This window comes from Chiloscyllium plagiosum, unplaced genomic scaffold, assembly GCF_037043375.1.
Source record: "Chiloscyllium plagiosum isolate Xiang-an unplaced genomic scaffold, Cpla_swu_hap1 HiC_scaffold_15, whole genome shotgun sequence".
NCBI classification, from domain to species: domain Eukaryota; kingdom Metazoa; phylum Chordata; class Chondrichthyes; order Orectolobiformes; family Hemiscylliidae; genus Chiloscyllium; species Chiloscyllium plagiosum.
The window spans coordinates 20,192,208-20,210,572 of NW_028270153.1; the positions used below are offsets into that span (position 1 = coordinate 20,192,208).

Consider the following 18,365-nt stretch of genomic DNA (forward strand, 5'->3'; position numbering starts at 1 on the left):
CAGGAGGCTGCTAAATAAGATAAGAGCCTATGGTGTTAGCAGCAAGGTATTGGCATGGATAGAGGATTGGCTGACTGGCAGAAAGCAGAGAGTAAGGATAAAGCGGTCTTTTTCAGTATGGCAGTCAGTGACTAATGGAGTTCTGCAGGGGTGTCTGTTGGGACCACCACCATTCATGTTGGACATTAATGATTTGAACAAAGGAACTGAGGGTTGTAGTGATTGTAACAAGGTCTGCCGAATGAACCTCATAGAATACAAATTCCCTGGCTGGGACTGTTAACATCATCTAATCAGGGAGCCTGGCTGGCAGATAAAAAGAGGAGTGTTAGACATTCTGACACTGAGAGCTGGCTCTGAGCGAGCTAGACCAATGTCAAGGACTTCCCACATGCAAATAAAGAATAAAAATCAAAAGATCTGTGGACGCAGTAAATCAGAAACAAAAACAGAAGTTGCTGGAAAAGCTCAACAGGTCTGACAGCATCTGTGAAGAGAAATCTGAGTTAAGGTTTCAGGTCTGGTGACTGAGGAGGTTTATAAGAATGATCTTGTCATTTGAGGAACGGTTGAGACATCTGGGTCTGTACTTGATAGAGTTTAGAAAGGTGAGGGATGATCTCATTAAAACTACCAGAATACGAAGAGAGCTGCAAAGAAGGAATGTGAAGAAGACCTTTCCAGTGGTAGGAGAGACTAGGACCTGAGTGCACAGCCTCAGAAGGAGGGGATGACCCTTTACAACTAAGATGAGGAGGAATTTCTACAGCTGGAGGTGGTGACTCTGTGTAACACACTACCACAGAAGGCCACGGGGATCGGTCATTGAGTGTATTTAAGACAGAAATAGATAGGTTCTTAAGTGATAGATAGATAGTAAGGGGATCAAAGGTTATAGGGAGAGTAGGCAGGAAAGTGGAGTTTAGCAAAAACATATGAGTTGCTGGAGATCAGAGTCAAGAGTATGGTGCTGGAAAAGCACAGCAGGTCAGGCAGCATCCGAGGAGCAGGAGAGTCGATGTTTCAGGCATAAGCCCTTCATCATGGACTTATGATGGGCTGATGAATGGCTTATGCCCGAAACGTCAATTCTCCTGCCTCAGATGCTGCCTGACCTGCTGTGTCTTTCCAGCACCACACTCTCGACTCTGGTCTCCAGCATTTGCAGCCCTTACTTTCTCCTAGTTGATTTTAACCTGACTGTGAAGCTTCTTCCAAGGATGCCTACCTTGAAGAAGTTCTCCTCCTCTCTCCACAATGATCTTAGCGAGTCCCTCTCTCACTGTAGTCACAAGTCCTCTCCTTTGCCCTGAAGCTCTTCAGCCACGTCCTCAAGCAGACTCGCTACCACAGCCACATCTCCTTCCTCAGTGCCTGCCTATGATTCCTGATGAAGGGCTTATGCCCAAAATGTCGATTCTCCTGCTTCTGACCTGCTGTGCTTTTCCAGCACCACACACTTGACATAAAACATATCAGCCATGATCAAGTGGTGGAGCAGACCCGATGGGCTAAATGGCCTAAATTGTGCTCCTCTATTTCATGGTCTTATGGTTTTATGGGTTGTTTGCCACAGTAAGTGGGGTTATATGATATCACTGCCGCCATGTTAATTGTAGAATATATGATCGATATAGTTCAAAAATAAATATGCAAAGCTAACATTTAAATTTTAAGCTGCTATTAGAAATAAACCCAGCTGTCAATGGATAAATACTGTAGAACATCTTAGAGGATGCTTATTCATGTTAGCTGTCAAGAAAGAACCAAGCCTCAGAAAGTGGGACATCAATAAGGCTATAAAGAATGAAACAGGAAAGTGATCAAGAAAGAACAATGGGGTGACTAAATGAATATCCAATAGTAGAGACATCAAAGGTAAGAGTTGTTGGACCCACAGCAGATTACACATTGACCCCAAAATGAGCATGAAACCTAATGTTGCCTCTGTGATAGTCAAGACTACAAACAGACAGCCTCAAACCTTTTTCAGCTTCAGTTATCATTTGGAGCTGTGGGATATAAATGAATTAATGTTATTTCTGCAAGTATAAATTCTGATACAGAATGGGAATGAGAAAATACATATTCAGCAAAAAGAAAGCATGAGACGTGAATACAGAACAATGGTGGATATATGGGCAAACAGGAAAGCATCTGTTTCCCCCTTACACGGGGACACAGGAACAAACCCTAATCAAAGAGGTCAAAGTGGCCTCTGGATGGAAATAGATGCTGATAGAAGAAAAGATATGCCTAATCAATAATCTATAATAGACTGACGTCAAACACCCTTATGGGAGTCAGAGATAAGAGTTTGTCACGGACAAAACAGGATAAACAGAAGTTGTGGGATAAGTCTTAAGGAAATGAGTGACGTAAGCGAAGCAGGGAACAAACAATGGAATAAGGAAAAATATGGGGATTCAAACTGTATAAATTTCGAGAGTTTGTTGGATTTGGTGTGCAGTTTGTCATTACCTTACCTGGTAATGAGACAGGGCACCCACCTATAGGTGTACAAATAAATGGCGGATTCAGATATTTGTCTCGGACTGAAATTATTAAAGTGAGTGAGCTTTTGTTTCTCACAATTGGGGGCTCGTGTCCGGGATTTTCTTCCATCACCGGGGGGAGTGGCTGGCCTTGGACACTGGGAAGACGCGTCCCGTTCCCCATTGAGGAGCGGTCTCGTGTCCCGGTTTGGTCTGCTCCCTTGGGTGACTGATGTGAATCCTATAAGAGAGACATCTGAATCAGACAGTGATAGGAGCTCGATAGAAAATACGGTGACAAAAGGGGCCAGGCAACTCTGTGCACAGACCAAGGTAAGAAAATTGACTTTTAAGTATTGCCTTGGTGGCCGGGATTGAGTTTTAGTAGTTAATACGGGACTAACGAAGGAACTCAATATGGCTTGCGCTTTGGGTAAGAAAAAAGCCTCCGGGGAAACAAAGTAAGGAAAAGACAATGGAAATGGAGGCGGGGTCCCTTACAACATTCCTCCGGAAAGTCCTTTGGGCAGGATGTTGTGGAAATTGGCAAAATAATACTTGTGCAAGGGAGAAAGATGATTAAATATTGTTGCTTTGTATGGACTAAGGACTCCATTCTTCGTCCCGCTGTCTTCTGGCCAAAGTACAGATCGGACGAAGACTGGGTTTGTGAATATCTGAGTTTATATGTCAATGTGCGAGAGAGAGAATGAAAAGAGCTGTACAGCTGGTAGGAAGTTTAACCCTTTGTGATTTGGTTTGAGTGAACATTTGTTTGTTGGTGATTGAATGTTTGTGTTTTATTCCCTGGAGCTTGAGTTCCAGGACTGTTTTGAATCTGATTTTTGTTATGGAAATTTAACATGATTTCTTTTAAGGTTAAGGATTCTATTGTGATTATGAAGAAAAAAAAAGGAATGATAACTCCTGTTCTTTTTACAGATCATGACTGCCTTACTATCAGTTTCTAACTAATCTCTTTTATCTTTACATAAAAGCGATTTATGGAGGACAGTTGAAGTTTCAGTTCAACATTAGATTGTAGTAAAAGCAAAATTCTATGGTTAATATCTGTGACCTTGGATTTAGCCATTGTTCATGCATTAGAAGTTTTTTTTTAAAAAAACTTGAGTAGACAAATTCTTTTAAGGCAAGTTCTGATTATTTTACGACTTATAGTATTGTAATTGAGCAATGATTGGTCAGGACTATTTAAGGAAACTAATTCTGGATCTAAATTAAAGGACTAAAACTGGGTAATTACAGTGAATTGCAAAATTGGGAACTGTATGCATTTTGCATTTTGACTATTAAATACTGAAGAAATGAACGTAAATATATATAAATATATTTATACGTTAGGAACAGTCTTTGAAGGTTAGTCAAGCATGAATTGGTGTTTGAAGTTATGGGGAGCTAGAAATATTGCAATATTTCTTTAAAAAAAAGAAAAAGGGGAAAAACGTAACGACTTATCCCCTTTGGGAGGTACCCATAGGGGACAAAGAGATTGGGTTTGTAAGTGCCCCCCTCACCAGTGGGGAGGTCAGAACATTTAAAAAGGAAATGGAGGTCCTGGTTGAGGATCCGGTGGGGTTGTCTGAACAAATTGTTCAATTTTTGGGGCCCAGTCTGTATACCTGGGCTGAATTAATGTCTATTTTGAATATATTATTTACTGGGGAGGAAAGGGGACTTGTACGAGGAACTGCCATTAAAATATGGGACAGGGAACACCCGATTGGAGATGGGGATGCTGGACAGGGAGAGATGAAGTTTCCCCTCAGAGACCCCCAGTGGGAAAACCAAAACCCGGAGCATAGAGACGAAATGAGGGAATTGAAAGACCTGATTCTAAAAGGAATAAGGGAGGCAGTTCCGAAGTCACAGAATTTGATTAAAGCCTTTGAAATTAGACAGGAGAAAGATGAGACTCCCTCAGCTTTCTTGCAAAGATTAAGGGACTCAATGCGGAAATACTCTGGAATGAACCCTGAGGACCCAGTGGCACAGGGTCTTTTGAAAGTACATTTTGTGACAAGAGCATGGCCAGACATACAGAGAAAGATACAGAAGATAGAAGGATGGAGTGAAAAACCATTCGATGAATTGTTGAGAGAGGCACAGAAAGTGTTTGTAAAGAGGGAGAGGACAAGGGGAACATTTGATAGAGGGTTTGAGCGACAGGGGCAGAGATGGAAGTCGCTACAGGAAGGATGCTATTATTGTGGAAAGATAGGGCATTTTAAGCGGGAGTGTCCTGATCTACAAAGGGAAGAAAAGGCAATTCCGCTTATGAATTATGATGAAGAATAGGGGTGTCAGGGGTTCCTGCCCTCGGGGGCCCACCAGGAACCCTTGATAAACTTGAAGGTGGGACCGTGTAGGGAGGAGGTAATCTCCCTAGTAGATACGGGGCAGCACGGTCATCGCCGAATTTTAAACCAAAGAAAGTAGAAATGTTTACACGGTCAATTACTGTTTCGGGGGTGAAAGGGGAAGGATTTACTGTTCCAGTATTTGAACCTATGATGATAGAAGGTCCTAAGGATAGGATCACAGGGGAACTGCTGTATATCCCTGATATAGGAAGTAACTTACTGGGGAGAGATTTAATTATCCTTTTAGGACTGGAGATTGGAATTCAGGAAGAAGAATTAGTTGTACAACTGGCAATATTGACAGAGGATGCAGAGAGAGAGATAGACCCTATAGTATGGGCTAGAGAAGGGAATCGTGGAAAACTACAGATCCCTCCCCTTTTAATAAATTTAAAACGGAAAGGGGACGTTGTCTGTGAACGACAATATCCTATTTCCATAGAAGGTAAACGGGGACTGCAGCCAGTAATTGAGGGACTGATTAGAGATGGTTTGTTGGAGCCATGTATGTCTCCTTATAATACCCCAATTCTACCAGTGCGGAAATCTGATGGAACTTATCGATTGGTGCAGGATTTGAGAACATTAAATCGAATAGTACAGATCAGGTACCCAGTGGTGCCAAACCCCTACACGTTATTAAGTAAGATCCCTCATGATCACAAATGGTTTAGTGTGATAGATTTAAAGGATGCCTTTTGGGCTTGTCCCTTGGCGGAGGAAAGATTTGGGACTATCCCCCTATGAAATCTTATTTGAATTACCTTATCTGGGAACACAGGGAGAATTGCCAATTCCCGAAACTAAAGATTTGTTTTTAAAGAAGTATATTCTGGGCTTGTCCTCCTCTTTATCTTTCCTCAGAAAACAGGGTCTATTGGCACAGACTCCGCCCCTTGAATTTGCTGTTCATCCCATCCGGCCAGGAGATTGGGTCTTAATAAAATCATGGACAGAGACTAAGCTGCAGCCAGACTGGGAAGGGCCGTACCAGGCTCTTTTGACTACCGAAACGGCAATAAGGACGGTGGAGAAAGGCTGGACTCACTACATTCGGATCAAAGGGCCAGTGGACCCTCCAGTTGAGGAAGAAGTCTGGACAGCCAAATCAACACAAGACCCGCTGAAACTCAGACTAAAGAGACTTTGAGTAATTGACTATACAGTGGCGATGCGGGCACGGGATTATTTCTGTAAGATTGTATATTAAGCCTTTTTGTGTTTTAGCATAATGATCAGAATACTGGGAATGCTTAGAGTTATGATGCTAGCCCTCTTGGTATTAGGATTTTGTCACATATCATTTTCATATGTATTATTAATGGTTCCTGAGTCTGATAATCCACAAGTAATAGACACTGATATATGTAGCTTAGTAAATTGTGGGAATGTAGCTAATCAGAGACAATACCGCAACTCAGAGATACATCTTAAGTCCTATGGGGATGGCCTCGGGGATGGTACCTGGTATAATGGTCTTGTCACAATTCACCGGGCCCCCTTCCGACCAGCACGCGATTGTCCCAATAAAAAGTGTAACCCCATATATTTAACGATAAGAAAAACCACATGGCACGGAGCGGTTTTGGGAGGTGGCACTTATGAGGTACAATTAAATGAAACATTTGGGATTGAAATGAAAGCAAATAGGAAGGTGTTTGTGGGCTGTTGTTTTCGAATTAGCATAGGACAGGGAAAAATGGGTAGAATTACTGGGTAATGAGATACAACCTTTCACTCCTCCCAATGATCCTACAGTAGTAAAAATTATAGAGGTAAAGGATTTGAAACAGACCATCGAGATAGAGACTGGGTACGGGGATACAAATGCCTGGGTTGAATGAGTAAAGTATACTGTAAAAAGTCTGAACAAAAGCAATTGCTATGCATGTGCCTCCGGTAGGCCAGTGGCCCAGGTGGTTCCCTTTCCACTCGGGTGGAAGCGAGACAGGAAGGGCATGAAATGTATGATAGCCCTGTACCAGGATGAGACTGCATGGAATGATAGGAATTGTACCTCCCTATCTCTGATGTTCCCTCCCTTGGAGGAGAAAGATGCAAAAGTTCCCCCCACATTTTCCGCCGCAGTTGGAAATCACACGTCATGTGTGCACAGGCGAGGTACAAGTCGGTCGAGACATTTGGGGGAGCTGAAATTATGTACAGAGATTAAGAATGTTACCGAAACGAAGAAGGGAGGGAACTACTCAGCATTAAAGGTTCCCCGAGCGGATCTGTGGTGGTACTGTGGAGGAAAAATATTGAGACCCACCCTACCTCCGGATTGGAGAGGGATATGCGCAATTGTACAATTGGCAATTCCATTTACCCTGGCATTTGAGAAGGAAAAGATAGTAGGGAAAAAGGGAAGGGGTAAGAGATTACTGTTAGATAATTCTTTTGATGACAGGATTTATCTCGATTCGGTAGGAGTCCCGAGGGGAGTACCTGAATTCAAAGCTCGTAACCAGATTGCAGCAGGCTTTGAGTCCGCTCTCTTTTGGTGGGCAACAATTAATAAAAATGTAGACTGGATAAATTACATTTTTCATAATCAACAGCGATTTATAAAATTATACAAGAGAGGCGGTTAAAGGAATATCAGAACAGCTTGATGCGACAAGTAGGATGGCATGGGAAAACAGAATAGCCCTTGATATGATTTTAGCAGAGAAAGGGGGTGGTGGTTTTTATCCTTACTTCCCTGATAGTAGTAGTCGGGGTATTGGTGGCCATTGGCTGTTGTATCATACCCTGTATACGAGGGCTCACCCACAGGCTGATTGAAACAGCCTTGATGAAACGAATGCCCCTGAGGGGACATTTGACAGAGGAACTTTATCAACTAAATAATAAGGAGATGAGTGAGACTAAGATGGATGAAATCTCTGAAATGATGCTTGCGAATTTTGGGAACAATGTTTAAAAAAAAGAGACAAAAATGCAGAAGATAACAGATAGTAATGAAAAGAAAAAGGGGAAATTGTGGGATATAAATGAATTAATGTTATTTCTGCAAGTATAAATTCTGATACAGAATGGGAATGAGAAAATACATATTCAGCAAAAAGAAAGCATGAGACGTGAATACAGAACAATGGTGGATATATGGGCAAACAGGAAAGCATCTGTTTCCCCCTTACACGGGGACACAGGAACAAACCCTAATCAAAGAGGTCAAAGTGGCCTCTGGATGGAAATAGATGCTGATAGAAGAAAAGATATGCCTAATCAATAATCTATAATAGACTGACGTCAAACACCCTTATGGGAGTCAGAGATAAGAGTTTGTCACGGACAAAACAGGATAAACAGAAGTTGTGGGATAAGTCTTAAGGAAATGAGTGACGTAAGCGAAGCAGGGAACAAACAATGGAATAAGGAAAAATATGGGGATTCAAACTGTATAAATTTCGAGAGTTTGTTGGATTTGGTGTGCAGTTTGTCATTACCTTACCTGGTAATGAGACAGGGCACCCACCTATAGGTGTACAAATAAATGGCGGATTCAGATATTTGTCTCGGACTGAAATTATTAAAGTGAGTGAGCTTTTGTTTCTCACAGAGCTGACTGAAAGGTAGGATCTTTTGGAGGGGAGGAGCTGAATGTGCCAGATGATTTTTAAGGGTTTCACAAAAGGAAGCATAAGCTTATCTTTTCCCAAACAGCCTACAGAGAAGTTCCTTTAGTCTGCTCAACACCTCCTGTAACTGGCACCAGCAAGAACAGTGCATCCTCTGTTCGCGTGTTCATTAACACTGTTGCCTGAGTTCCACAACCGGTGTAGGATAATTTGCATGCTTAATACCATGTCTGCTTTATGTAAAACAGCTGGAAGGATATCCAAGAAACAAATTTCCTTCTGTCTGCAGGCTGGCTGTCAGGCAAGAAATGGGAAGTTGTCAGTTAAAATTCTTCCCAAAGAGGAATGGTGAAAATATTATTTGCTCCATATAAGGGCCTAGAGGTCACCTATTTAATGAGTGCGAAAGCCATAAGGAATACAAGCAACAAATTATTTTTCAGAAATATTTTCACCCTGAGGAGAGTTAACCATATTATGTGGATACCTAGTAAATTTAATCTATTAGGAATTCGATTAAGATCAGTAGCTGAGGCTTACCTTTTTTGCTGCTTGTTCTTCTTCAACTCCATCTCCCACTACGATGTAGACTGCTTTTCTTCCAAACCTTTGAATTATTCTTTCAAAGCAGCTTTCCTTCCCTAAATAAAATATAATAGTTCAATTGATAGCCCTCTAATCTTGGTGAGCAGCAACCTTAACTTTGCAAAGTGTATGCTCATAAATTTCATTTTGATTTTTAAAGATGGCCTTCAGCTCTGTTTAATACTTGTGGAACAGTGCTCAGAAATGGGCATGAACGTGCATTTTATATCAAGGTAACTCATACATATTGATTGTAGCTGTCACAGTTGAATTGAGTCTCTTGAGCAATATAATGAAGAGAAGGGCACCCTTGATAAAGTCAGAATGAAATTCGGCCAAAAGGGACCTTTAGGATCATTCATACAATTAGTCTGAACCCTTTCTTTCTTGCTCCTAATCCAAATACATTTGCCCCAAGCTAACAATTTATATTCAGCTATTTGATATAAGCCTTTGTCATTCAAGTTCAATTGTCTATCAGTGTTAATCATGCAAGTCCTACAGGCAAATTTGCAATTTGTCAAATCCTATCTCTGACTACCTTTATCTGATCATTGTTTTCACACATGATGTAAATCAAAAAGTGATTAGCTACTTTAATGTTGAATAAATACATTTCATAAAGTAATTACATTAATGTGTAATTACCTGTTTTTGTAGCGCTGTAAATATTTTCTATTGGGAAGACTGTGCCCAGTCCATATAACAGTACCTTTGAGAGGGCTGGTATCAGCTGTGTTGTTGTAACAAGGATATTCACACAATTTGACCTGTAAAATAAATCAATCAACTCATGTTTTTTACACAGCTATTATCTGAGAAATGTTGTTCTGGAGAACACTGCCGAGACTGTCTCACTTTCTGATACTGGCGCTTCACTGTACTTGAGCAATTTATCATACTGACCTCAGCATTACTACCCAGGATAATTTCAATATCCTTGAATGATACCCATCTACCATCATAAAATGGTGCAATGTGGTTGCACTGAATACCATCTAAAAGATACTCTGTCTTAGCTTCTTCAACATCATTTTCCAAAGTCACATTTAGAATGATCAAGGAAGTAAGCACATGGGAAGGCAGCACCTCTAAGTTTCTCACTAAGTCATACCTCATCCTGACTTGGAAAAATAATAGCATTCCTTCATCAGCACTGGGCCATAACCCTGGAGTTCCCTCCATAACAACAGCGTGTAGAGCTATAGCAGTTTACAAAGGCAGATCACCAATACCTTCTCAAGGATAATTAGGAATGTCTTTGTAAGCAATACTCAATCTGATAAAAAAAAGTTAAAACCTTCAAAGCAAGCAGCATTCATAACTACAATCTGAAATTTGTTCTCTCCGTTGTTTGCCTATTTTCAGTCTTGCCAAATTAATGGTCTGGTCATAGAACGCTGCTCAAGTGGCAATTTCACATATGTGGGCTTTATTTGGCAGTGAACTCTGGCAGTCTATTTGACTACTGACACCACTTACCATCAGGGACTTCTGATTAAAATCAGGAGTTGAAATCTTAGGTTGATCATTCAACTCTCCAGCTCAGAGATACTTAGGCCAATGGCAATATCCTCACTCTCATCCCATCTGAGAGTAGTTGGTACAGTGCAGATTGGAAAATAAGCACATATTAATACTATTCCTGCTATCTATATTAATCTCACAATATTGAATGGTGTTATTAGGTGAAAAAACAGGATGACGTTGTAGTTAGGGGAAAGAAAAGCAATTTGCAGGACTCCAGAGGCCTGAAACAGCTAATCTACTGGTTTCCATCACAACATATTACCCGTTAAGAGGTGCCAGTGAGTGACAGGTTACTTACCTAGAGTTAATTAGACTGAGTGCTTTCAGTGCATGTGTCAGCCACAGGTCAGTTAAGGCTTCCATGTCAGCTCTCAGCTGCAGCCACCCTTCCCTCTTGGGTGTTCCAATTAAACCTATGCAATGACACAGATCCATGGTTCAATGCAGAGTTACTGATTTTGGTAGCAACTTGTTATTGTACAGTTCCATTGTCAAAACTAACCAGGAAAAAACACAATAGATAACCATTATACATTTTGGCAACATTGTGTGAGGTTGGATATCCATACTGTCATTCATGTGATGAATTGCTACATTCACTTAGCTCATCCAAAAGGTTAGATGATTCATTTGTGGAATTAATCCATAAATAGCTTGGCATCCCATGTTCTTCCCATGTTTTTCTTTTTAAAATTGCATTTTGCATATTCTCTCTGAGTGTAATTTCTCATTGGGGACAGGCAAGAAGCATTTAAATCTTGAGTGCAACATCTGTCAAATTTGGTACAACTTAAAGAGCTCCTACTGAATCTGTCTCCAGTGGATCTGTTCGTTAGTTGATTGGCGTCAAAATTTGTGTGCCAAGGCATTATGATATGAAATCTTTTAGCGTACTTATTGAAAATACTTACCCCCAACATTGTTTTTGTAGGTGTTGTACATTTCTTTTACTCGACGATAGCGGAATGCTAATTTTCTCATCCAGTCTACTCCCCCATGCACACCAGAACCTATACAAAGGTTTCCACCAACTGCTGCTGTTTGGAAGCCATCTGTTGCAAAGTTATATGTGCTGTGTGGGTGGAGAGAGGAAGACTGTTAGTGACATTAGTTTCTTTAATTAGTACACAGCTGACATTCTGCAGAATAAAAGGATTCATGCTGGGCTTATTTTCAATGAAGACCTTACCTCAAATCCTGCCCATTATCATCTGAAGATACATCGTCGATATGAACCTGGTCACACTCCTGCGGAACACAATTAAAATATAAACTCTAAGAGTTTAAACAAACTGGAGTACACCGAATATTCTGGTCACCAAGCAATCTGCAGTGGAGCACTTTCCCAGGTCAAGAACACTTCCTGAATCAGCTGGAGATGAAAATATGGCATCGGATGTTGTATCAAACGCCAGAAAAATGATTTTAACCTCTAACCTTCTACCAGAATCTACATTCTGTCTTATTTAGCTGTACTCTCTTATGGTGTTGAGGTTAAAGTTGAAAACCCATGTTGGATTTTAGCATTCCATAAGCGAGATCACAGGTTTTAACCAAAGAATGTTGTAGGAAAGTACAGCTAATGAGGAAATGTTTAGTGGTTCTGTCAAGTTCTGTGTTTTTCCAATTTATCGCTTTGAATCAGGAGAAGTTTCAGTAAATTCCTTTTGCAGATGTTCATTTGGTTCTAAAAGCACAGAGACTTTGAAAGCTGCAAAGTACATTCTAGCTCAGTGATGCAGCTTAGTATGCATTGCAGTAAAGAAAGTGCTCAAGTGGAAGTGACACCAATTGTCATTCACAACTGAACTTCATTCAGTAGCAAGGAGCTATATTCACAACTGGATTTCATTCAGTAGCCAGGAGCTACATTACTGGTTTAACTTTAATCTCAATTATGTGAAAAAGCCTTGACGGAAATTGTTCACTTTAAAGTAAATATGTAAATGTCGAGAGACTTCCAAATCTAACCTTTTCTTTATTTTGACATTTGCTGTGGGTCACACCAGCAAGGCAATTCCTAATTGTCCTTGAAAGGACAGTGGTGCTTTCTTGAATGAATGCAGGCTATGTGTTGCAGATACACCTGCAATATTCTTTGGGAGGGAGTTCTAGGATTTTGATCCAGTGACAATGAAGGAACGGCAATATGGTTCCAAGTAGAATGGTGTGTGGCTTGGAGGAGAAATCGCAGGGGATGGCATTCTCATCCATCTGCCACCCTTATACATGTAGGATCACTGGTTTGGACAGTACTGTCAAAGTAGCCTTGATGAGTTGCTGCAGTAAATCTTCTTTACTCTGCACACTGCTTCTACTGTGTATTGATGATGGAGAGAGTCAATGTCTAGGTTGATGGTAAGGATTCCGATTAAACTAGCTCCTTGCTTCTGAATGATATTGAATTTGTTGTGTGTTTTTGGAACTGCATTCAGCAGGCACATGCAGACTAGAACATCACAGTCTTGACTTGTGCCTTCTTGATGGTAGGCAGACTTTGGGAAGTCAAGATGTGAGCGGCTTGCATCAGTACTCCCAGCCTCTGATGATGTGGATGGTCCAGTTCTCCTTTTGGACATTGATAGCGGGGGATTCAGCAATGTCTTGGGAAATTGGTGAAATTTTCTTTTGTCAGAGATAGTCACTGTTTGGCACACGTGTGATGTAAATGTTACTTGCGACTTAGCTCAAGCCTGAATATTGCCTTAGTCTTGTTGTGAATGGACACAGTCTGCTTCAGTGTCTCAGGAATGACAAACGCAATCATCAGAGAACAGCATCATGACCTTATGATGGTGGCTAGGTTATTTATGAAGGAGCTGAAAATGACTGGGGATCAAATACTTCTCTGAGCAACTGCTGCAGTGATGTGTTGGGACTGAGACCAGCAGCCACAGCCATCTTCTTTTATCGGATTATTGGAACTGCAGGCTGACATGTGGAATTTATCTTAGAATCTTAAAAAAAAGCGGCTTGTGAGATTGTTGATGCATTGGGTTTAAATTTCCAGCATTCTTAAGACTTGGGGAAGGTCCCACCAGATTAGAAGATAGTGAATGTAACTCCTTTGTTCAAAAAAAAGAGAATGATGGGAAGTAGGAAACTACAGGGCAGCTGATTTAACATCTGTCATAAGGCAAATGTTCAAAACTACTATTAAAGAACTTATAGCAAAGCACTTAATAAATTCAAGGCAATCAGAAGTGTTTTTTTGAATGGGAAATCATGTTTAACTAACCTATCAGAATTCTTTGAGAAGGTCATATGTGCTTATATTGTATTGTGCTTAGATTATCAGAAGGCATTTATAAAGTGCCACATCAAAGGTAATTGTGGAAAATTAAAAACAGATGGTGTACAGGGTAGTATATACTTGCATGGGCAGAAGAAAGGTTAGTTAGTGGTAGCAGAGATTAGGCAAAAATGGGTGTTTTTCAGATTGACAAGATGCAAAGAGCGCTATGCCACAATGACTGGTGATTGGAATTCCAATGCTTACAATTTATAGAAATGTCTTGATGAAGGGATGGATGGTATGATTTCCAAATTCACTGATGGCATGAAGATAGGTAGGAAGGTAAGCTGTGAAAAGGAAGTTACAAAAAACAGATGGATAAGTGGGCAAAGATCTAGCAAATGGAGTAAAATGTGGAAAATGTGAATTTGCCATTTAGTCAGGAAGAATAAAACAGCATGTTATCAAAATGCAGATTGCAGAGCTTTGGGTAACCTGAATGTCCTAGCATATTAATCACAAAAGGCTACACTGCATGGATAGCAAGCAATTAAAAAAAGCTAATAGAATGTTTTTGTAAAGTGTGAGGGAAACTAAATACAAAAGAAGGGAGATTATGCATCAGGTATACAGAGCACTGGTGAGACCACATTTGGAATACCTTATACAGTACTGGTCAGGAGGACGTTACTGCATTGAAAACAATTCAGTAAAGGTTTACCTAACCAATACCTGGATTGATGGGCTGTCTTAGGAGAAAAGGTTGACAGGCTGGACTTGTCTATTCACCTAGGAGAAAGTGAGGACTGCAGATGCTGGAGATCAGAGTCGAAGAGTGTGGTGCTAGAAAAGCACAGCCAGTCAGGCAGCATCCAAGGACTCTCCTGCTCCTCGGATGCTGTCTGACCATCTGTTCTTTTCCAGCACCACATTCTTTGACTCTGGACTTGTATATTTGCCTGAGTTCAGAACAGTAAAAGACCATCTGATTAAAACATTTAAGATACTGAGGGGTATTGACAAAGTGATTGTGGAAAGTGGATTTCCTCTTGTAGGAGAATCTAGAACTAGCAGTTATTGTCAACATTCCCTCTAATGTCATTTTTCTGCTGCACAGGACTGCAAGGGTCCGTTGGAAACAGAAATCAATGCTGTGTGTGGCTTGGGTGTACAAAACCTCCCAGTGGCTGCACAGTTTAGAGGAAATGTTGGTCACTGATTAAAAACAAGAGGTTGTCTATTTAAGACAGAAATAAGAAATGCTTTCTCATAGAGGGTCGTGAGCCATCGGAACGCTCATCCTCAAAAGGTGGTGGAAGCACAGTCTTTGAATATTTTAAAAATAGATATGGATAGATTCTTAGTAAGCAAGGAGATGGGAGGCTATCTTGGGTAGATGGCTATGTATATTTAAGGTTACAGTCAGGAAACGGCCATGATCTTATTATATGTGCTCAAGGGCCAAATGCTCTACACTTGCTCCATGTTCAAATGCTCGTTTGTACTGCCTATGACACGAAACATTAGAGAGAGTTTTCTGCAATTTTCCTTGTCTTCAATTTTGCTGGAGCTCTTTGCTGCCATACTTGGTCAAATGTTGCTTTGATGTCAAGAGCAGAAAGTCTCACCTCACCTCTAAGATTCAATCTTTCAACACATCAGCTTATTTAGCAGGTGAAGCTGCAAAGGGAGATAAGGGGTTGGGAGGGAGGTAGCAAAAGCTCCTCATTTGCTCCCTGTATTGCCTGAGGATCAAAACATGAGCTGCAAGGACAGCCCCATCAGAAACAAACAATATTAACTATGGCCAAGGAAAATATAGAAACAAAACAGAAATAAATAAATTATGACATAATGTTGTGTTTCGAATTTGAAACAGGAAATTAGTTACAAATACAGCATTACAACATTGAAAATGTTCGTTATTCTCATGACTGATGACTAAACAATCTATTTTGTGTATTAAATAATGTATGAATCAGACTGAGAGATCTCAGCACTGAATAAAAGAACACATCGACTTTCTGCTTTAGAAGTTCATTCCTTTGCATCAGTTTGTTGTTCACTCCTTACCTCAGTTCTCCCTTCAGCCTGCCACTTTAGTGGGGAATATAGAACATGTTACACCATATATATGTGTACCTCCACCTTCACTGACAAGCCCTGACTCATTTTCCTTAAGACCTGTAGAGGGGAGAAACTTTAATCCTTTCAGTCTCAACTGCATTCAAACACAGGTCTCAAAGGTGAAAGAGAGTGTTCTAACACACTGAGCCGTCATTCCATAAAGGAACAAACATTCTTTTCAAACAGAGCTGGTTTACCCTAAACCTGATCCCTGCAGAAACAAGGAAGTGACTTTTCATTCATGTCTGTAAAATAACTGCAACTACATAAATCATACAACAGTAATTCATTGATTTTGAGAATTGGTTAATCATAGAAAAAAACTCAGTAACATAGACACTGCACCACAATGGCAAATTTCAAATCTTTAATGTCCCTTGATTTTGAGATAGAGCAATGTGGAATTCAAAGCTTTTACAATGGGTTAAAATGCAGAGAATACTTGGTACGATGTTTCTAAATACATCCATGGGTCCTAATCAAAGCTTTCTACCACAGCTGTGTTGAGCTCATGTTCTCAAAATGCATGAAAATAAATCAAACTGCACCATCATATGTTCCTTAATGGTCCGTCACAATGAGTTATTTTTGTATTTCTAACCTATCACAATTATCTCCAAGGCAACCATTCCTTTGAATAAGAATGATCATTGATAATCATTGCAATGCATACTAGCCAGCAGGTGTCTCCATAAACTTTACAAAGTTACTACTTTACTGCACTGATTGTTTCAGATGTGTCTGAGAGTAGTCTCCCGCGTGTGTTACTCATCAGTCCTCACTGACACAGGTCTAGCCAAACAACAATGAAAATTATCAATCGGGGAAATTAGAGTGAGAACAATTTTTCAAGTTTTAGACGTCTCAGTTGAGGGTTGCACTATCTTTTCAGTACAGAGTAATTTTCACTGCTGTGATCAACACGGTTCAATACGCACAAGCTCTTCTGAAACTGCATGTGCAATTGTTTAGCGCTGCATAGTTTTGCTATTACATGCAATGGACAAACGTTAATGATTTATTATGCAAAATCATTATATATACATTTGTTCAGCAGAATAAATGTGCTCGAGTCTCAGCCAAATCCACTCAAGAATGATTGCTTGCCAACAAGGAATAGCAGGGAGTTTGAATCTCTCAACAGTTGGACTGATGCTCTGACATTAGAAGTCATACCTCCTAACTTTATCAGTATAAAGTTAGAATGGAGGGCTATCTTCATGAATATGTGACAATAAAGGATATTGTATCCTATTATATTATAATGTCATTCTATCATTGTTCTTGCAATATTTTTTCATATTTATAATACAAAAGGACTGAACAAAATATCCCATTTCTTTGAAGATCTCTAATTTTCAAATAGTTGATTCAATGTTTTCACATTGAACAGCATAAATGAGCAGTTATCACTGTGAAGCACTTGACTTTTAACTACAAAGTGTCCATGTTCTAAGACCAGCCTAACACTTCCATTCTAGTTTACCACGTATTCTCCTACCATGTACTGACATTTCATTCTCAGCTAACCACTAAGTTGTAATCCAAGTAAACGGTCTGTCAATCAAAATAATATTGTCCAATTCCATTATTTGAATTGATAAGATAAACTGCAGGAACTCTTGATGTTACTTTGATGGCATCTTCCAGACACAAAACCTCCATGACCAAGAAGGACAGCAAAATGCATTTCTATAGCACGTTCAACACAATAAAATATTCTAAGCTGCTTTACAAATGCTATCAAAGAAAATAAGACATTGATCCATATAAAGTGATATTAAACAAAGAACAGAAGTTACTGGAGAAACTCAGCAGGTTTGACACCAACTGCATAGAGAGAAACAGAATTAACATTTTGAGTCATAGAAGCCCGACAATATGGAAGAGGTTATTCAGCCCATCAAAATTGAACCGACACTCTGAAGAGTGTCCCACCCAGACTCAGCTCCTCACCCTGCATTTACCAAGACTAATCCATCTAACCTGTACATCCCTGGTACAGGTCAGTCTGCTATTACACATGTTTCGCCAACACGAATTTGCTATAACACAATTGATGAATTGGGGACATTGTTTCTAAAGCACAAAGTTTTAAAACCTGTATTGATTATAATGTGATTCTGGCCCCATTAGTTTAAATTATGCTGCTATTATGCAATTTTCTTATAACAAGGGATTGCAAGAAAACAGAGCTACCACAGGAACTTTTGAAGTTATAGCAGAACTGACCTTACTACGGGGCAATTTAGCATAGCCAATTCACCTGACTCATACATCTTTGGACAGTGGGGGGAAACCATGACACCTGGCTGAAATCCACACAGACACAAAGAGAATGTGCAAACTCCACTCGGTTAGTTCCCATAGTTGGAATCAAACCTGGGTCCTGGGCTCTGTGAGGCAGCAGTCCTAACCACTGAGCCAC

At 40.2% G+C, this 18,365-nt stretch overlaps 1 protein-coding gene and 1 long non-coding RNA gene across 9 annotated transcripts in view; one reads left to right on the forward strand and one right to left on the reverse strand.

Annotated features, from left to right (window-relative positions):
* LOC122560227 (protein phosphatase EYA1-like) overlaps positions 1-18,365 on the reverse strand; it is a 270,247-nt gene that overhangs the window by 11,539 nt on the left and 240,343 nt on the right. For all 8 annotated transcript variants that reach the window (XM_087994796.1, XM_043710684.2, XM_043710690.2 and 5 more), the window contains 5 exons: positions 11,765-11,823; positions 11,487-11,647; positions 10,874-10,988; positions 9,694-9,815; positions 9,001-9,101 (listed from right to left, as the gene is read on the reverse strand). In XM_087994796.1, the coding sequence (XP_087850922.1) occupies positions 9,001-9,101; positions 9,694-9,815; positions 10,874-10,988; positions 11,487-11,647; positions 11,765-11,823 (558 nt within the window). The remainder of the gene's footprint in view (positions 1-9,000; positions 9,102-9,693; positions 9,816-10,873; positions 10,989-11,486; positions 11,648-11,764; positions 11,824-18,365) is intronic.
* Positions 1,555-8,387, forward strand: LOC148147624 (uncharacterized). Its single transcript, XR_015759529.1, has 2 exons — positions 1,555-2,828; positions 5,741-8,387. It is a non-coding gene; the product is annotated as an uncharacterized LOC148147624 (long non-coding RNA).